General features: G+C 49.7%; 5 protein-coding genes across 5 annotated transcripts; 1 reads left to right on the top strand and 4 right to left on the bottom strand.

Moving 5' to 3' along the window:
- Positions 1 to 365: 365 nt before the first annotated feature.
- On the top strand, positions 366 to 660 carry EDB91DRAFT_1061537 (uncharacterized protein; the record flags this gene model as incomplete). Its single annotated transcript, XM_041314454.1, has 2 exons — positions 366 to 453; positions 506 to 660. The coding sequence occupies 2 exons, from the start codon at positions 366 to 368 to the stop codon at positions 658 to 660; spliced, it is 243 nt and encodes an 80-aa protein (XP_041171419.1).
- A 2,001-nt stretch (positions 661 to 2,661) lies between these two features.
- Positions 2,662 to 4,015, bottom strand: EDB91DRAFT_57473 (uncharacterized protein). Its single transcript, XM_041327751.1, has one exon. It carries the CDS (start codon positions 3,757 to 3,759, stop codon positions 2,938 to 2,940), a length of 822 nt encoding a protein of 273 aa, XP_041171418.1. The 5' UTR covers positions 3,760 to 4,015; the 3' UTR covers positions 2,662 to 2,937.
- A 160-nt stretch (positions 4,016 to 4,175) lies between these two features.
- On the bottom strand, positions 4,176 to 7,231 carry EDB91DRAFT_1263598 (P-loop containing nucleoside triphosphate hydrolase protein; the record flags this gene model as incomplete). Its single annotated transcript, XM_041324458.1, is given in 9 exon segments — positions 4,176 to 4,516; positions 4,568 to 5,127; positions 5,183 to 5,253; positions 5,273 to 5,455; positions 5,531 to 5,614; positions 5,658 to 5,792; positions 5,868 to 6,046; positions 6,099 to 6,653; positions 7,135 to 7,231. 9 exon segments carry the CDS (start codon positions 7,229 to 7,231, stop codon positions 4,176 to 4,178), a joined length of 2,205 nt encoding a protein of 734 aa, XP_041171417.1.
- A 198-nt stretch (positions 7,232 to 7,429) lies between these two features.
- EDB91DRAFT_1165874 (uncharacterized protein) lies at positions 7,430 to 8,329 on the bottom strand (the record flags this gene model as incomplete). Its single annotated transcript, XM_041319974.1, has 1 exon — positions 7,430 to 8,329. A coding segment is annotated over exon 1 (241 nt), but the record flags the coding sequence as incomplete, so codon positions are not given.
- A 622-nt stretch (positions 8,330 to 8,951) lies between these two features.
- EDB91DRAFT_1239622 (uncharacterized protein) lies at positions 8,952 to 13,419 on the bottom strand (the record flags this gene model as incomplete). The annotated part of the gene is made up of 13 exons (XM_041321881.1): positions 8,952 to 9,182; positions 9,318 to 9,431; positions 9,454 to 9,781; positions 10,076 to 10,242; positions 10,284 to 10,406; positions 10,435 to 10,562; positions 10,662 to 10,702; positions 10,725 to 11,152; positions 11,207 to 11,359; positions 11,412 to 11,521; positions 11,577 to 11,709; positions 11,751 to 12,547; positions 12,627 to 13,419. 13 exons carry the CDS (start codon positions 13,417 to 13,419, stop codon positions 8,952 to 8,954), a joined length of 3,546 nt encoding a protein of 1,181 aa, XP_041171415.1.
- Positions 13,420 to 14,804: the final 1,385 nt, after the last annotated feature.

The raw sequence follows: 14,804 nt of genomic DNA, 5'->3' as shown, positions 1-14,804 counted from the left end.
TGCATTCTTTCCCTGCTCATAGCGCCATACTATGATGTGTTCCCTGGACTGTGGGCGAGGTGGGGAGCCATGGTGTGACAGGTCACTGATCTGTTCCCCAAATGGACGAACAAGCCTGACCACACGTTTTGCTGTGCGGACGACTGCGGTTTTTTATGCAAAGCACTGTAACTAAATCCCATGGATGGAGTACGTGATCGCGGATTGTGCGAAACTGCGCTGACCCGAAAAGCTTAATGTTGACACTCCGACAGTTTACATTTTGAAACTCAGTATCACCACAACTTATAAGTTGGGCACGCCTCTTTGGTTCCAACTATATCATCCAGTCGAGTTATTACCATCGACCACCGTTTATTCACAAGATGAACTTGAAATCTATTGTCGTCCTCCTTACTGCTGTTGCCGCCCCTGCAGTTGCAGGTCCCCTTGGGTATGCCATCTGTCAGACAGGTGAGGTCAACGAGCATGCCATTGTGCACGGCTGACTCAAATTCTTGACCAGGATGCAATAGTCTCGCTGTCGCTTGTTATGGGGCTGCCGGATTTACAATGGGAGTGGCCCTCCCTGCAGTGCCTGCTGTTCTCGTTTCATGTAATGTAGGCCTGGGAACATGTATGGCGGCTTGTGCCGTAGTCGCGCTTTCACCCACTCTCTGAGCGAGTCTAAGCATGAATATGGCAAGAAGAACGCATGTCCCTCTTGGTGATGGACCAATGCCCGTCCCTTCCGTAAGTGTTCGTTCTTGTCTCGTGCATTGGCCTTTTCTCAGCCATGTTCTGCAATTTCGCAGTGTCATACATAATTGTTTTTCATGAACTGTGTATACTAGCCCATTGATATCCCACTTTTATTTTCCACAAGTGCCGTTCCTGTTCTCTGAAAAGAAAAGTGATCCCACCCCGATTGCTGCTTCATCGCATACCTCCTACACTGCACGAAGCTATTGTCGCGTTCGCCGCTCTGGTTCTCCTTCAGCACTTGAGGCGCCCTTCCTCGCTCACTTTTTCCGTATCAGATACAATCTAACACCATCTCCACCACAGCAACCTGCACATAGCGAAGAGATGACGAAGAGTGAGAGAAAGCAATATTAAACAAAAACTGAAGGTGCGAGAGGGAGAAGTGCCAAGGGAAGGAAGATATGTACTGCTCGGTGATGCCACCAACATCATTTACAGCTCTTTGCATAATGCGGTGTTTGAATTATTGTTGTTCGTATTTGGTTTGTGTGGCGGCACTGGGATGTAGACTCTTACACCAGTGATCGGCCGGTCAACCTTGACCTCTTGAACTTTTACTGGGTCAAGGCGTTGAACCAAAGGTTTAGAGTAGTCAAAGACGAGTCCAGAGGTCAACGCGTGACCTCGGATGTATTACCAAGGGCTTAGCTACATAATACTACAATAAATAATTCAAAAGTAATTCAGATATTGATAGAGGCCATTGCGAGTGGCGACTAGTCCAATTCACGCGTCCTCAGCAGTCCGGAATGCCAAACTCTTCAGAGGTCTGGTCCGAATGGCACAAGGGACCCAAGGTCAATAGTACTTACCATTCAGCATGGTGTATGAGCTGCATTCGTCCAGCAGCCAACCAGATCATGACCATTGAGGTCAATCACTTCAGTATTGGCAGCACACAACATCCACCGCGAGAAATTGACACTAGTATAATCAATGACCGTGAGTGAGCTGCAGCGAGAAAGCAAGCCGTTTGGATGCCGAGAAAGTTCAGAAGCAGACTCTTCTCAAACTCGACACAACTATAAACGCACATTTGACGAAATGGAAGAGAACTCAACCTCGACTGATACCATCCCAACCCCCGATGACGCACCCACATTCACTCCGATCGCGAACGAACTTATTCAGGACACCATGGATGAGAACTCAATAGTACCCGCCTCTGCAGCCCACAATCACTCCGCCGAGTTCAACACTCAGGCTCCACGTCATCCTTTGCTTCTCAAGAACCTCTTTAATTTTCCGTCGGCCACAACATCCACCTCCTTGACTGTCACCAAACTCTTGCATTTCTGGAAGTCATCTGAAGAAGGCTTTCACCAAGAGATTGTTTTTCACGATCATCTTTTCGAGTTAGAGAATTCTGCAGCTGATACTTAGTTCCATCTTTTTCTCGTATTTTACCATACAATTTCAATGTTCAACTTGCTAAGTCTACTTATCCGCAGTTACTTAATCTAATTCACATCACATGAAAGTCACGCATTGACTTTTACCAGTCAAGGTTTAATGTTCAATACCAGGTCAACCGCCTTGACTGAACCGTCCAGACGGGTCCGGCCGATCACTGCTGCCGATGGTTTGGAGTCTGCACAAAATTCAGAGTATATTTTCACTGAAATTTCAGTTAAAAAAAGGAACTTTCAGCACCTCCATTTCAGCATCTTATGCTGTGAATGTCAGGGCATTACAATCTGATTTCGCATACTGAATCTCACTGGATTCACTACCCACAGTGCAAGTGGGACTTGTACTATTTGCTATAGGTACTACTAGTAACATGAATCATTGACATGTTATCTATTTTTTGACGGACAAAACCCCCGGATATAATTGATTGATCGCTTTCAGTGTGCTTTGGTGTTTGATAGTAAATATACCTCAGGCTATTGAACACAGAAAACACTATTACAGCATCAAGTTAACAGTGACGTATATAGTAATCCACGACTATACAGCACATCGCAACATATGTATGTTTGTCCAACACAGGGCATCGCGGCAATGAACAATAAACGATGATTGGAAAACCAGCGTCTACAGGAGCGCAAAAAACATGGCAAAGAGGCGTGAGGAAACCCCAAGTTCAGAAAAGCAGTGAACGTTGACATGGATCCTTTGCGGGGGAGTCATGTCTCAGAGTCGTAAATCAAAGTTGGATGTTGTACGCAGAAGTAGGGGAGCTGAGAGTCAGAAAAATGATAGCCACCCGGGCAATACTTGTTTGATCCATTGGTAGCCTTGTGTGCTCTCTTCTTTGCGTTTCTTCCTCTCTTGCTCCTGAGTGTGTGCAGCAGCAGCAGCTCTCTCCCTTGCTGCCTTCGCCTCTGCTTCTTGGCGTCGGACTGTTTCTTGCTGGCGCCAGAGTGTTTCGTGCTGGCACGAGAGTTGTTCTTGCACAGCCTGGTCTCGTGCCTTCTGAGTCTGTTCAGCAAGTGCTTCGCGTTTCTTCCTCTCTTCCTCCTGACGCATTCGAACGAGTGAAGCAGCAGCTCTCTCCCTTGCTGCCTGCATCTCTGCCTCTCGACGTCGGACCGCTTCCTGCTGGCATCTAAGTTGTTCTTGCTCAGCCTGGTCGCGTGCCCTCTGATTCTGCTCAGCAAGGGCCCGAGCTGCGGCCTCCACAGCTCGCTGCCTTGCAGCAGCTCTACTCGATTCAGCCTCACGCCTCTTTACCTCCTCAATTGCGTTCCAGTTGAGCTTCCAGCGCTGCAGCTCTATCTGCCTCCATCTGCCTCCGGAAAGCATCGCCGAATCCTGAGTCACACTGAACATCATTGATAGACCTGAGGCTGGTTGCTTTGAGTTAGTAACCGCTTCGCTTTGCCTGGCTGATCCGGAATCGGTGGCACACTGCCTTGGGAGTATGAGATGGAGGAAGTTGTGGGGTTTGTCGACCTGGATGCTGAAGCAAAACAGGGAAGCGTCGGCGTGCACCTGCGCATTTGCAGCTGCCTTCTGTGCATGGGCTCTGGCCACCTTCGATATCCTTAGTTTTCTGTTGCAGGACATTTGCCCGCTGCCGTGCAACCTGGGCGTCAGCTATCGCATCTGTTTCCGCCTTAAGCTTGGCATCTAGCTCAGCCATGCGTAAGTCGTGCTCCAACTGCTCCTGTTCACGTTGTATCAAACGTTCCATCTCCTCCTCTTCTAGCTTCTGCTTCAGCTCGAGTTCGCGTTGTCGCTTCTCCTCCGCACATTCGGCTTCTTTAGTACAGTCAGGACAAGGGTCTGGCTTCAACTGACAACATTTCCACTTCAGCTTGTGGCGATTAGCAGTACATATGCTGGAGTACGGGTGTTGACAAGGCATTTGCGAATGATCCGAGATCTGATGACATTTTAGCGGGCAACGATGGATGCCGCAGTTCAGCATGGTGTCGCTGGAGACATTGTGAGTAGGAACAATGTTTATCGATTCTGAATTCTTACCATATCTCTGTGCATCCGCCATCTGGACAAAGAGTATCAAATTCAGACGCAGATTTCATGAGCACCGTTCGATCTGGGTGATGTTCACATTTGATCGGGAAACCTTTGTACATGTAGCCGCCTTGTTTGATGAGCTCGAAGAATTTTCCCCAGAGCTCCTTACCCCTCCGAGCATTCACAAAGGTCTGTGAGTTCCCGATCAGGATGAATCCATTTCGAGCCCGGGAGATGAGCACGTTCAGACGTTCAGGGGAGTTCATGAAACCGATGTCGTTGGACTCATTAGACCTTGTCAGACTAGCGATGACAATATCACTCTCTTCGCCCTGATAGTTGTCTGTTCAAACAACGTTAGATGCTAGCTATAACTCGAGTGGCAGAAACATACCTATAGTGGCAAGCCTGATGCACTTCTTGGACGTATTGTCAGTTGGGGACATAAGTCCAGCGCGGATGAGATTGTGTGAGTTGAGGTCATTGAGCACAGGGTCATTGTCCCTCTTCAGAACATCTCGAAGTGTTGAGAGCTGCCCAAGATACGGTGTGAAAACGACCAGCTTGTCCGTCCCATAGCCTTGCTGGGCGAGATAGTGTACGATCTTCCACACCATTTTGACTTCATAGGTGTTCTGTTTCGACGAGGCCCCATCGCCTGGGTCGGAAATACGAGGGTCGTTATCCTCGGGATGAGTGTGGTCAATGAAGAAGATGTTGTTCTGGATACCGCGAATGTCATCACGGCCCTGGGTCTTGGCAGCATTGGTGAGGTCGGGGTATGTGAGTTTCCTGATGAACGCTGAGATCTCCGGACGCATACGATGTTGGGCTGTCAGGGTTTGATGAGGGAAGCCCATAAGAACCAGGCGTTCAAAGAGTGATCTGTTGAGTTCAAAGCCGTCGCCCTTTTCAACAGCCAGCTTGTAGTTGTTGACTTTGGGACGTAATTGCCTGTGGAGAGTCAACTTCAGTGCGATGTCCCAAAAATTGCCAATGACTTGCGTACTTGTTGTCGCTGATGAGAATCATCTGGCTTGTATTCTCGCCCATGGCAGTAAGGACGTGACTTTCAAGAATCTTCACCAGCCTCCTCAACGAGAAGGATATCAGGTTTCGCCGCACGAATGTCTTTTGCCAACTTGGCTGCTCCAGTCGTCGTACATGCAATGATTCTCTTCCCCATGAGGGTCGCCACAGTGGCTTCCCCAAATTTGCATGTCAGTTGATCTTGGCACTCGTTGTAACTCTTGCGAATTTCCTCGAGGATTGAATTGCATATCTACGACCTCCATTTCTCCATCATGCTCTGGTGAGCGTCCACAGGAATCTTCCAGATATCAGCCGCCTCATGTACATTGAGCTCGTCTTTGAACTGCCCAGCGTTAGATCCTCCAGACCATCTAGAGATGAGTTCCTCCGAGGAGACTGCTTTGCCACCCTTGCCGACACGAAGTCATTCCTGAATCGTCATATTCAGGGACGTGGAATGCATCAAAGTATTTCGAGTCCTCCATCTCGACGTACGTGAGGACGTCCTTGAATGCCATCTTCGAGGCTATGAACCTGTCCATGGCGTCCTCTAGATTGTTGCAGTGAACACTCGACGCCCTCTTCAGCTTGTTGATGATAGCCCAATCAGCTTTGGATCAGATGAAACGCTCTTTATTCCCCGCAATGCCAAGATGGGCGACCTGCGCGTTTGCTCTGCTGCCAAGACGGATCATGTTAGTCTCCAGGATACCGATCTTCATGAGATCTTCTAGGAATTGATCCAGGGCATGGTTCATGTAGCAGACTACAAGAATCTTCTGTTCGGTGTGATTGTGGATAGCCTTTGCAAGCAGCGCGCCAATGAATGACTTCCCGGTTCCTGTGGCATGTCAGCAAAATGGATATGCATAGGCGGTCGATATTAACACTACCTGGAGGGCCCTGGATGAGGGAAAGCCTCTGCATGAGTCCTGCCAGAAGTGATGCCGCCTGAGACTTATCAAGCACGATACTAGATGAAGTCCCCAGGAGCCGCTGCAAATTCACAGAGGGATTTATAGCGAGTGGTCGCGTGACCTGAGTCGCAGTCACCGAAGCGCCGCCAATGAGGTTCCCGTCCTTCCAGAACAGGAGCTCCTCTGAAAGCGGAATGAACTGCGTGTTTTGCAGAGCCTTCAAGACTGGCTCAAAGGCAAAAATTGCAGTGTCGATCTGAATGAGCCGAATGGTATCCGATGACTGCAGCTGAAGGAGAGTCTTTGCGATGCTAGCCTCCCCTTCCAGCTGAAGCACAATAACAGGTGGCTTCTGCGCAAGCAGTGCCTCCACGCGGTGAACACTTGCGAGACTGATGATTTGATTTCCTGAAAGTACGCAAACAAGAGACTGATGTTTGAGAATTCTGACGCCCGTAGGATCCTTTTCGAGATAAGACTTGCGCTTCTTTTCGGAAAGATCCTTTATTGACTTGAAATCGTCTCGGCATTCTGGGCTGCTCGATTCATGAGAAACAAGCTACATGGTGTGGGTCGTGAGTACTTGAGTACTTGAGTGTTGAGAGCAAAATTGCAGGCGCTCGTGGTTAGGGCCTATATAGGGCCACACGGATGCCATGAACCTATACAGTAAGAGTAAGTAGCTAACATTACGTATGAGGCACCCAACTTGTAAGTATACCAGGCTGTCCGTGTTCTCTTATCTGTTTAGACCAAGTTTAGACTACAACTACTCGCCGGCTATAGCCAGTGACTGGGGCCACACGTAGACCAGACTGCCCAAGAAATGAACGATAGGTGAACCCCGCAAATCTAAGTAGTACTTACATGATCTACGTCTCCGAGTCGATGATATCTCAATTAGATTTAGATTTAACAGGTACTTACAGTGGTGAACCCGTCACAAGAGGATTCTCCTACAACGGCAATTGCCTTCGGAACTTGTGCTAGTAATGCACCAAACCCGCTCTACTCTGCTGGTCTGACCAGCTCCATCTCAATTGCGATGCGGTCTTATTATCCCCCGCAACCTCCACAAATCCAGCGTGGCCCAGCACCAACAAAACCATATGGTATGAGTTTTGGATCACATCAGAGTGTCTTGGCGATAAACTCCCGGGGTCGCATCAACTTCATTGATTTTGCTTTGGTAAGGTTGAGTCGTGTTGGGAACCAAATTCTGAAGCACTTGGAAAGGTGCCCTTGAACTGTTTGTGTCGAATCTTGAATAGCTCGACGATGAAGAATTGGATGATGGCACAAAAACCGTCTTGGATTGCAGGTAGCAGGTAAGTCTGGTTATTCCACCGCATCTCGATGGTGAATTCTTCTGGAGGGTCGACAGCCAGCGAGTCCTCCTACGATTCCTCCCATGTTAGCTGAGTCGATAAAGAGCAAAAAGTCGTAGAAACACTCGGTTTGAGGGACAAGTGTTCAAAGAGCTCGTGTTATGTCACCGCTGTAGTTATGTACACAGGTGGCATACGCTGTGAGCGGTGCGGTGCCTGGAGGCTTCGATGTCACTAGCAAAATGCGGCTGAGGTCCACATGGATGACATGAGATCCGCGTCGCTTGAAACATCGAAGATCTGGGCTACTAGTCACTTTACCCTTCTGTACCAACTTCTTGACTGACACGAGTGTCTTTGGTGAACTGTCCCGATTTATCGATCTGACAATGATGTGCATGAGCGAGCCCTCAGGAAGATATTCTAAAAAAATACCATAGCAGTTTATGACATCCTTCAATTGAACCATAACCGCACCCTAGACTGCGCAAATGAGCGACATCTTGGACCAGAGCCTTGAGCAGCCTCGGTCCTTCGACGGCGCTCGTGCTGCTTTCGAACATCGCAGAGGGATGATGAGAAGAGATCTGGAGGGCGAGCCATCAAAGGTGGAATTGATCCGCCTCATGGTCAAAATATCGGTGATAACCTTTCCGCATGTTGGGCAAGCTATGTGTTCAATATGCTGAGGTGGAGGGTACCGATGCCAAGTTTCAGTTGTTAACTGGTCAGGAGTGTCGGAGCATCAACTTGAATATGAGTTGGGACATCGACTTTGCATGAGCGGAGTGTAGTTTTGTTTCCCGGTGTGCTGATCAACACTATTTGTACTATCGATATTGCGGACTCCTGCATGTCGAGTCGTTGACATCAATGAGCAAGTTGATGCAATAATTGTCACGTGTCACATCTCTAGGCCTTGTTGCCATCAAGGGCCTGCCTTTTGAGACCGTCTGAGTACTCGAAGATCTAGCCCTTCTACGAGTAGAATTCTCTTACACCCACCACCTCGTAGGCAATCAATGGAACCCCAATACTGTGCACACGCTCCCTGTCATTGTCAAAGGCGCTCAGAAGCTCAATTCCGAGAGCATGAAGTATTATATGTGCACTTGCGTGCAGCGGTTCGGCATTCCATAGGAGCACTGGTTTGCGTCGCCCGAGAAGAGGGGAACAGTGGAATGTATTGCGGGCTGCATCCAATACTGTGGATGAATGGTATGCAAAGAGCAGCGGTCAATTTATATTTCGAATTCACTCAGTCTTTGGCGTTCGACAAGTAAATCTACCTCAGGATATTGAATACAGAACTTTGAAATACGTATACCACAGCATCTGCAAGAGCGCAAAAACATGGCAAAGAGATGTAAGAAAATGAGTTCGGAAGAATGCCAGCTAGCGTTGACTTCCAAACCAACTGGAAATTCTGCGGTGTAGTCATGTATGAACATGCTCAACATGGTCGTGTCTCGTTAATCAAACCTGGATGATGTGCGCAGAACTAGCACAGCTGGGAGTCGGAAATAAAATGATAGCCACCCGCACAATGGTACCCTGATGCTTGTTTGATCCATGCATAGCCTTGTATGCAGACGCCGAGGTTCCTCAACTTCTGCTGTATTCTCACTTCTTCGTGTTTCTTCCTCTCTTGCTCCTGATGCATTCGGACGAGTGTGGCAGCAGCTCTCTCCATTGCTGCCTGCATCTCTGCCTCTCGACGTTGAATCACTTCCTGCTGGCGCATGAGTTATTCTTGCTCAGCCTGGTCTCGTGCCCTCTGAATCTGCTCAGCAAGAGCCCGAGCTGCAGCCTCTGCAGCTCGCTGCATTGCAGCAGCACTACTCAATTCAGCCTCACGCCTCTTTACCTCCTCAATTGCTTTCCTTTGAGCCTCCAGCGCTGCAGCTTTATCTGCCTCCAATCGCCTCCAGATAGCATCGGCGATTCCTGGGTCACGCTGAACACCATTGGCAGACCGAGGCTGGGTGTTTTGAGTTGGTAACTGCTTCGCTTTCCCTTGCTGATCTGGAGTCAGGTGGGGCACTGCTTTGGGATCCTGAAATAGAGGGAGGAGGCAGACTTCCAGAACTGGACGGTGCAGGCGACCCCTGTTGGAAATTTTTGGGCGGCTTCGGGCAACGAGGAGTGGATTTCGGAGTGATCTTTGCAGCGGACAACGGAGCAGACGGCGGCAGCGGCGGGTTTTTTTTGCTGGATGATGCACTACCTTGTGAAGGTGGCTTATTAGGTGGGTGGGATCTGCTGGGTGTAGAGGGACGGCCCTGATGGCGGAGGAGGCTTCGGCGGCGCCCGCTTGGATGAAGAGCTGTTCTGAGAAGGTGGCTTAGGTGGCTGGGATTTATTGGTTGCGGAAGAAGACCCTGATTGGGAAGGGGGTGGAGGAGGAGCGGAATTGCTGGAAGATGCCATCGGTGGTATACTTGATGGGGGTGAAGTGGCTATGCGTGGAATATTGAGCTGCTGGCGTTGCTGATTGAGCAGATCCTTCATGACGGCTATTGCCTCATCTGCGGTGAGCGACAGGTGCACTTCCAGGAGTATTTGCCAAAGCATTGAATGCAGTGATGGGTGAGCCTCTGGGCAATGGTCTTGACATCTCAGGACGTTCCCCCAGTTGGACAAGCGTGACATTCGGTCGATGATATCTCCATCTCGGAGTAAGCAGAAGAAGAGGTGTCGGCTAGCTCGGACAGGATGATCTGCGTCTTCTGTAATTCCTTGTCGAGTACTTGAAGACACTTAGCCGCCGTCATGTTGGTCAGAGTGATTTCCTCCGAGAAACGACTGGCGAAGGCCAGGATTGACGCTCAACAGAGCAGTTCATTTCTTTCTCGTAGCCTGCAAAAACGATGACCATCTTGTTCATGAACTTCTCGTTGGTCATGAGGCCGACGACCTCATCAATGGCTTCTTGCGCAAAGTGCCCGTTACTAAGCTGGTATGCTTCGTCCACTGAAAAGCACTTTTCCCAGGGCCTTCTCGAAAAGTTTCTTCGTCTTTGGACCGGTGTGACCTACGTACTGCCCCACAAGGTCGGAGGCTGAGCACTCGATCAGGTCGGATGAAGAAAGGAATCCCATGTCATAATACACTTGACCAAACTTCCTCGCAATGGTCAGTTTTCCCAGTGCCTACAGATAAGTGGATCCCTTCATGAATATTCCGCTCCGGATCAGAAATCGCTATATACCTGGAGGTCCTTTGAAAATGAAACTCGTTGGGATTTGTTTGCTGCATATCCACACCAGAGGACTTCATCGCACGAGCAATTTTCTGATAGTCGCCTAGTTTTTTCACGATGTCGTCGCAACCAACAAGATCCTCGAAGAGTTTCGTGAGATTAGCTGCAGCGTTGCGATCACATTCCCAATCCGGGTCAAAATCCTCAGGCTCGAAGATCACGTCGGAACGTTGATCAGGAGGCACTGACGCTTGACGCTTTTGGTAGCGGGCTTTAGCCAGACCGAGCATGTTCTCTACCTCGCCGGCATTTCCAAAGTTAGGACGGTTCTTCGCTCTGTTCAGAAGATCGCTGGCAACCTGTTTCGCTGAGTCTGTGGCTCCGAGGTCCTGATCCTTCAGCTTGAAGTCCAAGATCTCCCGAAGTTGGGACTCAGTGAAGTCCTCGAAGGTGAATGCGTTTTCAATGGCAAATCTGCGAGCGAGCCCGGGGTTCACGTTCTGAGTAGACATATCAGAGTTTGCTTGGTAATTCGAGTGAATATTCGAGCGTACCTGGAACATCTCTTCCATCTGTTCTTTGTATCCCAATAGCAAAACACAGCGATATTCTCCGGGTACGCTTTGAATCTCCGCGACCAAGGTATCAATTACGGTCGTTTTAAACGAGTCCTGGTGTCCAGAGTTTTTGCTGTACAGCATGTACGCCTGACAAATAAGGTCAATATTATTACTGGCTAATAAGTCTGGGATTGCGTACCTCATCTATAACTAGAACTTTACCAACGGTACTGTCCAAGATAGCTTTGGTGCTCTTCTCCGTATGGCCAAGGTACGCGCCCACAAAATCAGACGGATTCTTGACCACGACTGACGAAATTTCAGCAGTCAATGGGCAGCCAACAACACAAGCATGAATTATCACCTTCGCCGTTGCTCAAAAGCCCTAGTTCTGTGAGTATCTGTCCGTAGAGTTTCGCAACTGTCGTTTTGCCGGTTCCCGGTGAGCCAAGAAAGACGCGGTTCAGAGACATCGCAAGGGGCTCTTTCTCTTGAAGCTCTCGATGATAGTTCGTGTCGACGATGTCGAAGAAATTACGGACAGAGTCTTGTCTTTCACGGAATCGAGACCTATCATTTTCTGTAGCTTCTCCCAAGGAGCGCATTGCGGAAGGACCTGGGATGGGTCAGGACCGATGAAGTCCTCTTTGAAGATAAAAAAATCGTCAGTGGGCCATCCCTGTTTACGTTCGTTCTGAAGTCGTTCAGCTAGTCTCTGGGCGACCCTGGAAAACATGTTCTGTAATGCCCGAGCATTTCCGAAGCCCTCGCGACCGCGACCGCGTCCAAGTCGACGCACTGCAATTCGAGCATATAAGCCCCTGATGCCGTCTTCCACCTTCATCTGGCCTGAATATTGTTTCTCCACAAGCGCTTCCAGCATCGTCAGAAGCTCCACGTCAGTATAGTCTGCGAACTTGAGGGAGTACGGAACACGACTCGGAAGGCCAGGGTTGTGTTCGAAGAACTTCTCCATCTGCTTGCTGTATCCCGCGAGAATGAAGACCAGAGTACCCACTTGGTTCTCCATCTCGGCGAGAAGAAAGTCCAACACCTGACCTCCTGTGTGCTGGTGTTCGCTAACAAGTTGGTATGCTTCGTCGATGAAGATAGCGCCTCCTCCCACCATCATGGCATCTGCGATGAGCTTTTTGGCTCCAGCTACCCCGTCATGTGCCAAGCTTGCACCCGTCGTTTCAAGGAAGGCATCGCCTGGGAGAACTTGAACTGATTCGAGAAATGGCGCATACAACCTTGCGACTGTGGTTTTTCCTGGAGGAATGTGAGCGATCCGGACGCTAAAACATCGAAGAGTACTCACCAGTTCCTGGGTTACTGAGCAAAACAAGATTGAGGCGCTCCTTGTTCACGGGGACGCCTTGTCATTTCATCAAGTCAATATGGCCCTTGATACGGAGTACTTGTGCTTTCACTTCCTCAAGCCCTGTCAACTCCATGATACCGTCGATGGCGCTATTTTTTTCGCCATTGACTTGCTTCTGGTACAACCAATCCTGGTGGGCAGGCGACGTGGGTGCTGCATTGTTCGATGACGTCGAGGAAGGTCCACTTTGTTGAGACTTCGATTGCTGGGAATTCGTCTGTGAAGTCGAAGATTTTGTGCTTGGCTGCGGACTCGGCGATGACGACGGAGGAGTAGGATTTGGCGGAGGAACGTTTGACTGCGGATTGGATGGAGGTGCGGAAGGTGCGGAAGGTGTGGGGTGTGTCCTGGATGACAAGGCAGAATGGGCAGCGTTGGCGTGTGCCTGTGCATTTACAGCCGCCTTCTGTGCGTTGGCTCTAGCTGCCTCGATATCCTTGATTTTCTGTTGGTAGACATTGGCTCGCTGCTGCGCAACCTGGGCGTCAGCTATCGCATCCATTTCCGCCTTGAACTTGGCATCCAGCTCAGCCATGCGTAAGTCGTGCTCCAACTGCTCCTGTTCACGTTGTATCAGACGTTGCAGTTCCTCCTCCGCTAGTTTCTGCTTCAGCTCGAGTTCGCGTTTTCGCTTCTCCTCTGCACGTTTGGCTTCTTTGGTACAGTCAGGACAAGGATCCGGCTTCGACTGAAAACATTTCCACTTCAGCTTGTGGCGATCGGCATCACACATGCCGGAATACGGGTGTTGACAAGGCATTTGCGAATGGTCCGAGATCTGATGGCATTTTAGCGGGCAAGGATGGATGCCGCAGCTCAACATCATGTCGCTAGAGACAGTGTGAGTAGGAACGACATTAACTGATTTTGAAATTCTCACCATATCTCTGTGCATCCACCATCGGGACAAACAGTATCAAATTCAGATGCAGATTTGATGAGGACCTTTCGGTTTGGGTGCCGTTCGCATTTGATCGGGAAGCCTTCGTACAGGTAGCCGCCTTGTTTGACGAGCTCGAAGAACTTTCCCCAGAGCTCCTTACCCCTCCGAGCATTCACAAAGGTCTGCGAGTTCCCGATCAGGATGAATCCATTTCAAGCCCAGGAGATGAGCACGTTCAGACGTTCAGGGGAGTTCATGAAACCGATGTCGTTGGACTCATTAGACCTTGTCAGACTAGCGATGACAATATCACTCTCTTCGCCCTGATAGTTGTCTGTTCAAACAACGTTAGATGCTAGCTATAACTCGAGTGGCAGAAACATACCTATGGTGGCAAGCCTGATGCGCCTCTTGGACGTATTGTCAGCTGCGGACATAAGTCCAGCGCGGATGAGATCGTGCTAGTCGAGGTCATTGTGTTACAGCTGTGTTTACTTACTTCTTTTTCCCTTGATCCACGCTTACTACACATGTCTCTTATCATGCTATATTTAGTTCAGTATTACTCAGACGCCTCATTGCTTACGCATGTGCTTGAGCCCCTTCAGTGAATTCACCCGTCTCAGACGGGCAGCCGGGCGTGACAATGTACCAATAGAGACGGGCCACCCGGTGCCGGCCCATGGCAATAATTGTACCGTGTTAGACGAGTGGGCCGAGGGGGTGGAGTGTCCAAGGCAAACGGATGGGCTGGGTGTATATAGTATAGATGGTAGTATAGCAATGTACTATATAGGAAATTATGAATAGTAGTAGTGAATCCAGTGTGTGATAGATGAGTGGGCCAGAGGAATGGAGTGCAATATAGACGAGTGGGCCGGGGAACTGGGGTGTGATGGAGACGAGTGGGCCGGTAAATGAGGTGCAATGGAGACGAGTGGGCCGGTACATAAGGTGCAATGAAGACGAGGGGGCCGGAGAATAGGGTGCAATTGAGACGAGTGGGCCGGTATAGCAGGTGCAATGGAGACGGGTGGGCCGGTATAGCAGGTGCAATGGAGATGGGTGGGCTGGTAAATATGGTGCAATTAAGACGAGTGGGCCGGTATAGCAGGTGCAATGGAGACGGGTGGGCCGGTATAGCAGGTGCAATGGAGACGGGTGGGCTGGTAAAGGAGGTGCAATGAGGACGAGTCGGCCGGTGTTATTGGGTGCAATGAAGACGAGTCGGCCGGTGATATGGGGTGCAATGAAGACGAGCGGGCCGGTGATATGGGGTGCAATGAAGACAGGTGGGCCGGCATTATAGGGCGCAATGGAGATGG

Source organism: Suillus paluster (genome assembly GCF_016628075.1).
Source record: "Suillus paluster strain FC165 chromosome Unknown EDB91scaffold_103, whole genome shotgun sequence".
Taxonomy (NCBI): domain Eukaryota; kingdom Fungi; phylum Basidiomycota; class Agaricomycetes; order Boletales; family Suillaceae; genus Suillus; species Suillus paluster.
This window is presented reverse-complemented; position numbering and strand designations above follow the sequence as displayed.

What these genes read in the sequence shown, in the direction of transcription:
- EDB91DRAFT_57473 (XM_041327751.1), bottom strand. Translation starts at nt 3,759, where the DNA reads ATGTCCTGCAACAGAAAACTAAGGATATCGAAGGTGGCCAGAGCCCAT.